Genomic DNA, 7,419 nt, shown 5'->3' with positions numbered 1-7,419 from the left:
TTTTCTCCATTTGTCTACTGCTTGTTTCTTCTCAACACGGTAATGACCCATCTTCTCTGACGACATACATGTAAGACAATACTGGAAGCCGTGCTACAGTTTTAGTAACCACCTACTGTACAGTTGCCTCTGTCATCCTTTCAAAACTGGTGTCAACACTAGAACTGACTGTTGTTTCGTGTCTTCGTGAATTTCCAACTGGTTCTACCAAAGATATTTCCCGACAGCCTACTTGCTGTAGCTTGTTTGAAATCAAAAGCATATTCTATAGATGTACAGTAATAAACAAACATCCTACTTACTTGTTTTGCGGCCCAGAGAGGTGCCTGAGGTCAGGGCAGGCTGCCCTTTGACCCCTCTGTTGTCCCTCCTCTCCCAGGATGCATTGCTCTCTCTGCTGGAGGTGTCCGAATCCTGCCTCCCCTGAAGAGGCTTTCTCACCCCCCCTGGGCTCCAGCTCACCCCCCTCCTGACAGACATATGCCCCCTCTCCGTCTCCATCTCTACCCCCAATACGGTGCTCCTGCTCTGGGGGAACGGTCGTGCACTGCTGGGGAGCTCTGGTCCTCCTAGTCAGCTCCTCTTCTCTCCAGATCTGCTGAAGTCCTGCCTGGGCTTTGTGTGTCCGTAGCAGGGTCACAGCTGGGGAGTGTTCAGGGAGGGTCTTGCAGCCCTTACTGGCAGAAAGTGAAGAAGTTGAGAAGCCAAACAAAAGAAAGCACCAGGGAGAGAGCTTCTTCTCAGCCGTCCAGGTTGCCTCTGTACAGTATCCTCTTAGTCCACGGTAATCCCTCCGACCGTTGTCCCGTGGCTACCAGCGAGAGATGACGGGAGGAGTACACTCTTACTTTACTCTTCACACAGTATTATTCACAATCTAACGAGACCTCCCAGGAGAAGCAGCTCCAGAGCAGCTTGGATGCGTTCCCATGGACACCAGCCAAGAATATTTCACAATTGGGATGTGCTCTGCTGCAAATCCAGCTATAAAAGGGGCTGAGAAACCATCAAGCTTTCTATTTGTGTTTGTCTATCCCTCTCTTTCTCTCTCTCTATCCCTCTCTCTCCCTCCTTCTCTACAGGCCAGACGTTTCTCTTCCTCCCTCTCTTAGTCCAGCCACCAAAACATGCCTGTTGTCTGCTTCACAATCGCTCTCCCACAGATTATTTTTCTTTTCAAGAAAACGAGTGGCCCTTTATCTTGGAAGACCATAACTCAACAATGCAGCGGAGAAGGGGGACTGTGCGTTGTAGCAGCTTCCTGCTGTTGGGGGTGATGTGAGAAATAACATTTCACTCTAAAAGGTCATTCCAATGACTTGTCTGGACTCAGAGCTCCCAAGACTTCAACGAGATTTGCTTTATTGTTTTTCATCCACGTGTTTATATCTTATCCAGATGGTTTCCTGTGTGACTTCATGTACATTAAGCCAGAAAATGCTTCTATAAACACGATAATTGATATTTCCTCCAGAGCTTGACTCACGGAGGAGTCGAGCGAGAAGCTCAAGTTTTTAGCTTGATGGATGTTAGCTTTGATAAGATTCTGAGATATTCCCTTTGTGTCCACACATTACAGTCAAGGCCTCACAAAAGTCCTCTCCCAATCAAGCTGTCAGATGGTTTATTTTGGTCATTTCAGAGTGTGGATGTGATGTCTATGTAAAGGCAAGTGCTTTCATTCATAGCTCTTCTAAGCCCTCCTTATAGAGAGGGTGTATGGGGGACCGGGGTGCTGTAGGATTCAGGAGAGAGAAGCTAGTGTTATGGAAGACTGATCTCCACAGTGGGTGTCTCTTAAGCCCACAAGATGTCCTCGTCCTGTCCACAGCCACCTGGAAAACAACAAAAACAGGTCAGGGGTTCATTAGAACACATGTTTGTATGCTATAGGCCTCCTACCTTGTCCTCTCTGGACCTGAGGCTGATGGCTGATAGTGTATCTGACGTGGTCAGGTGGAACCCAAATGGTCACAATAGAATAAACATGTGTAACAGGAAGACGCGGTTGTTCGTTACAGCTGTTAGTTAGTTCTGCCCACATGTTTGGCTGTTTCCCCGCCGCGTTCCCTCCGTTTTCCACTGTCCCCCCATAGCGAAACACCAGGAGCAGCCACAATGCTAGCCCTTTGTGCAGAGGTTCACTGATGAGGAGCAATGCAATCTACTGTATGGCGGCGTCTAGGACATAGTCCAACAAGACTGTAAACGCACAGAGTTGCGTTTTCATGTTAAAATGAAACGAAGTCAGCAATTGTTACTATTTCGAAGTAGTAACAATTTTGAGACGGTGGTTTCCACATCTTTTGCTAATATACTGTACTCTGTCAATGTAATGATTTTTTAATAAGCATTTGTTTACCGCCAAATATCATACACCAGCCAGGCAATTGTTAGAGACAGCAGCAGGCCTACCCCAGGGGAAATCAGATCCAGGCTCATTGTAATGCATGGGACGTGCTTGATACCATTCCTCATTCCGTTCCATGCATTACAATGAGCCCGTCCTCCGATTTCTACCTCCACCAGCCTCCCCTGGCCTACAGTCCATTTTTCAATCTCTCCATAAACGCTGTGTATCGAGGCAAGAGGGTGGAGAGGGAATCGGGGGAGACGCCTTCCTATAAAGGATTTGAACGTGACAAAAACCCTGGTGTTCTTTTCAGAGAGTGGGAAGGAAGGTCACAACTCATTAAGGAGAGGATGTCGGAAACCTCACTAAACCTGCCAAAAAACTATCCATGTCTCTGCCTCAGGGCTGGTGGACGAGATGTATCGCACACAAGAGCTGACAAGAGGTGAATGTAGATTAAAAGCATTTTATGTCGTATAAAGTCACAGAGACGAGACATGGCCCTCAGGCCGTTTGATCTTGTCTGAGGCTGATGGTGATGGTTTGGTCGAGCTATCACCATTCATGTCTCACCCCATAAAGTATTGCATTAGATAAGGAGTGTCATGTTTCTCCTCCTCCAATGTTATTAAAACACTGGCACTGGCTGTAATGATAAACCGGTGTTTGTGTATCCTCGTCCTTGATCAGACTTGTCTCTCCCTGAAGTTGATCAGGGTTAGGTTTGTTGTGCTTGTGTGAGTCACCAGTGAGCAAGGTTCACTGGAAGGAGGACTCCCACAAGGTAAAGCCAGTGAAAAATGGAAAAATGTGTGCGGTTCAGAGACAATGTCGAGTCTATTCGATGTAAAGGCGGTCGTATTTGACTGTTTTTGGGAGTCACTCCCCACCACAAGAGCAGAGTCACGATGATACACAGTAATCAGTGTTACTGACCCCCCTCAACCCCAATATGAAGACAATCGCCCCCAAACAGAACACTTTGTTCTTCACCCACAATGCATTTCACACCAGTGCAGGGATGGGTCGGAGAGGAGACGAGAGAGGGAGGGACGGGAGAAAGCAAGTATTGTTTAGACTGACTGACAAGAGCTCTTTGATTGCTCTTGAACAGGCATGTTAATATCAGAACCGATAGTAGTTTTTCAGGTTGCAGCTTTTGTTTTCTTTTCATGATTTGGTTTGGTTTTGACAGTGTGTGCCAGGGGAGGCTGGTAGAGGTAGAAATCGGAGGATGCGGGCTCATTGTAATGCTTGGAATGGAATGAGTAATGGTATCATGGTATCAAACACACATGCTTGAAACCATTCCTAGTTCTATTCCATGCATTACAATGAGCCCGTCCTTCCGATTTCTACCTCCACCAGCCTCCACTGGTATGTGCCACCATCATTGCTGCCAACTTCACACCGTGATGCTGTTTACCCGATTATGTCAAGGACATGTTCAAACCGCTCTTCACAAAAATTTATAAAATTTGGTCTGATCTTCAATCTTTGATCTAATCTGTCATATTGTCATCACAAGACAATGTTGTCATCACAAGACAATGAGCATGGGTGGTGTAGTAGTCAAATCTGCCGGGAAAAGCTGACTAACATCTGGCACACAACAATAGCAAGACTTGGAAACGTGTTCAAATCCTTCAAATCCTTGACTGCACGGCCCCTGTGTTTCTCCTCATTCATGACAACCAGAAAATCCAACCTGCTCACCCCGAGATACGGACGCATTTTCCGATTGTTCACGCCATAGAAAAAAAACAATGTTTACGTATGCTTCACGTATGCCCTCATTGGCCGTGAGGGGAACTGCCGACTTGCAACGTTGCTGGTCGAATCGCGCTTGGGACACTACTTTTTCGGGGTGCTAATTATTGCTAATTCTTGTTGCTCATGTTAATATTTGCTAATGCCTTCCCCTGACAATTTACCCTAACCTTAACCACTCTAAGTTAATGCCTAATACTGCCTAACCGCCACGCAAGTTGTAATTCACGTGGTCAAGCATATGTAAACAGAGGTTGTATTCTGAGGCGTGAACAATTGGAACATTCTTATGTATAGCAATGAGATCAAGTTGAGGAAGTCTGCAGGGATCCAGTTTGGATATCCTGTCCTCTTAGTTATGACGTACAGTAACTATGGATATCAAAGGATGGAACATCATGCTGCCCGACTCACACCGACCTCTGACCTGTCATACCTGAGGTCTGATGTCGTCCCTCTGACCTGTGTCCGTCTCCCAGTTATACCTGAGCAGGTGAGGCCGGTGGAGGTAGAAATCGGAGGAGGGGCTCATTGTAATGCATGCACATATTTGATACCATTTCTCATTCCATTCCATGCATTACAATGAGCCCATCCTCTGATTTCTATCTCCACCAGCCTTCCCGGTATGATTTGATGATCTCATCCCTCTGAGCCGTCTCCCAAGCATAACTGAGGTCTGACCTCATCCTCTCGCTCTCCCTCTCTCCTGCCCTCCAATTACACATACCTTGAAGTTGTAAATCAAAGAGGTGATGGATGTACGATGTACCGTACTGTACCCACCTGTACCGCCCCCCATACCCCCCTCCCTCTGCCACCCACTGATCTCCCTTCGTGGTTAAATCCAAGGATATCATTTTTACAGTCTGTCCCTTCAGGCCATCTAGGTGTGTAATCACAGAGTTCCTGTACCTCTCCACCTCAAGATGGATTTACCATCACACAGTGCATCTGTCTATCAGCTCCTCCACTGTGTCTGTGGTGGAACAGCACCAGGAGGGGAGAAAGTGGTGTTTGTTACATGCCAGGTGCCAAATGATAGATATACTACCATACTGTACATCAGGGGAGGCTGGTGGAACGGAATGAGGAATGGTATCCATGCATTACAATGAGCCCATCCTCCGATTTCTACCTCCACCAGATCCCCAGCAGGAAGTTGCTCTGAACATGCTTGACAGGTAACTATGATTGTCAGGTATATAATCATTCAGATTTACTGTTTGATGGACATGGAATACTGTCATATCTGTAGGCTATATTTGTCCTTTAAAAAAAAAAAAAAAAAAAAAAAAGGTTTTGTTATTATAATTTTATTATATTATTATTATCACCATAACAGTACACAGGTACATGGAGGGAGGAATGTGAGGTGTGAATGTCAGGTGAGCAGGCATTCCTCTTGGGATCTCAAGTATATCCGTTACCTACCCCATAATAAGGCATCTGGTCGAGACACTGAATGACATGTCTCGATGACAGCAACCCTGGGGCCAGACCAGTGTGTGTGTGTGTGTGTGTGTGTGTGTGTGTGTGTTTGTGTGTGTTCGGGGTGTATGTGTGTTTGGGGTGTGTGTGTGTTTATGTGTGTGTGTGTGTGTATGTGTGTGTGTTTGGGGTGTGTGTGTGTGTGTGTGTGACTGTAATCTCTGGCCCTGCCCTAATATCCATTACACTTTGGCATGCACAAAGCATTCAGGCATAAAGGCACGAGGCTTTAGCAGGGCCTACTCTCCCTCACTCATACAAAGGGCCATTCAAGGGCCTCACAGCGCTCCGAAAATCATTTTGGGTTGCGCTCCGAAATTGGCATTCCTGGGACATAATTCTCTGGAGGCTGTGATAGCCGGCATGCCTTGGCTTGTACAGGGGTGATGACTGACGTCCAAAAGTCTGTCAGTCACAGACTTCAATGAGCCTCACAAATGATGTGCTTTCTCTCTTGTATGGGAGAAGCATGCATAATGAGGCCCGATCATAAATTATTTGAAGAGCAAAGCTTGTAATTGATTGTCTCTGACATGTGCAGCTCAACCTGCACACCTGAGTTGCAGGTAGGGAGAGGTTCTGGTGAGAAAGGTAAACACCAAGCCTAGGTGTGGATAAACCAACAGTGGAAGCCAAGTGCAAAGATCTTTCCAAAAAACACTTAAAGAACGAGACTAAAAAAATTAAAAAAAAAAAAAAAAGAGAGGGAGGGAGGTATCGTAATATGCTGCCATTTTGTGCAATTGTGTGTAAGCAGTCTGAAACAATACACAACACAGTATAGAGAAATATCTTGGCATCATACCAGTTCTCTACTTGAGGCTTTGCTACAGTTTTAAAACCTATTGGGTTACCCACAAAATTTGTTGGATATCACTGACTAATTTATATACCAACATATGGTACAGTAGAACAAAATTGCCAACCTCCTGTAAAAACATTAACGGGGCCACACCTGTTGCTCCAAGAGGAAGCAATTACTTATGCATGTAAGTCAATACAGCCTCCGGTCTCCTGCAAGCCCCTCCATCAGATACCCCGTCTAACGTTACTGCATGCTGCTCAAGTCCATTTCCAGGGTTACACACACCCAGACAATAGGCTAAGCTATCAGTCACCACAGAGCTAATGCAGACGCTAGCCAAATCCCTCTGCAGGTCCACAGCTTTGACAAAGGGGAAAGCAACAGCGTGTACAGATGGTTGTCATCAATCCAAACAAAGCTTTACACTTTCAAAGTTTCCCTCCTCCTCTTCTGTTTCAGTCCCCGTGCTTTCCACCCTGTTCCCTCTCACGGAGAAGATAAAGTCTTCTCCCTTCAAAGATTAACATAATTGACTGCAGGTGAATTCAAACTACAGCTCTTTCGTCATTGTGCCAAAAGTGAAACAATGGCAGTTTTAAGGCAGCGGATAGCAGCTATTGCCTGCTGTGTGAGTGTGTGTTAGTTGTGTGAGCGTGTGTTAGTATGGACAAGCATCTCACCTGTGCTCCGGTGGGTCTGTGTGTGCAGGGCGGCTAGTTTGTACTGCCCCTTTTCAGCTCCTCAGGCTCTACACACCGCCCCCTTCTACCTCTCCCTGCGACTCCCTGCAACTCCCTGCATCTCTCTCTCTCTCTCTCTCTCTCTCTCTCTCTCTCTCTCTCTCTCTCTCTCCCTCTCTCTCTCTCTCTCTCTCTCTCCCCACGATTCCCTGCATCTCTCTCTCTCTCTCCCTCTCTCTCTCTCTCTCCACGCTCTCTCTCCCCCCCCCTCTCTCTCTCCTCTCTCTCTCTCTCTCTCTCTCTCTCTCTCTCTCTCTCCC

The 7,419-nt window shown here is 46.5% G+C and overlaps 1 protein-coding gene across 1 annotated transcript in view; it reads right to left on the bottom strand.

Moving 5' to 3' along the window:
- synpo (synaptopodin) overlaps positions 1 to 7,132 on the bottom strand; it is a 21,379-nt gene extending 14,247 nt beyond the window's left edge. Inside the window, exons 1-2 of the mRNA XM_083686592.1 lie at positions 7,100 to 7,132; positions 303 to 1,835 (exon numbers count right to left, since the gene is read on the bottom strand). Of these exons, the coding sequence (XP_083542718.1) occupies positions 303 to 501 (199 nt within the window). The 5' untranslated portion in view covers positions 502 to 1,835; positions 7,100 to 7,132. The remainder of the gene's footprint in view (positions 1 to 302; positions 1,836 to 7,099) is intronic.
- Positions 7,133 to 7,419: the final 287 nt, after the last annotated feature.

Source organism: Argentina silus (assembly GCF_951799395.1).
Source record: "Argentina silus genome assembly, chromosome: 15".
NCBI classification, from domain to species: domain Eukaryota; kingdom Metazoa; phylum Chordata; class Actinopteri; order Argentiniformes; family Argentinidae; genus Argentina; species Argentina silus.
The sequence above is the reverse complement of the archived record's forward strand: the minus strand, read 5'-3'. Positions and strand labels throughout refer to the sequence as shown.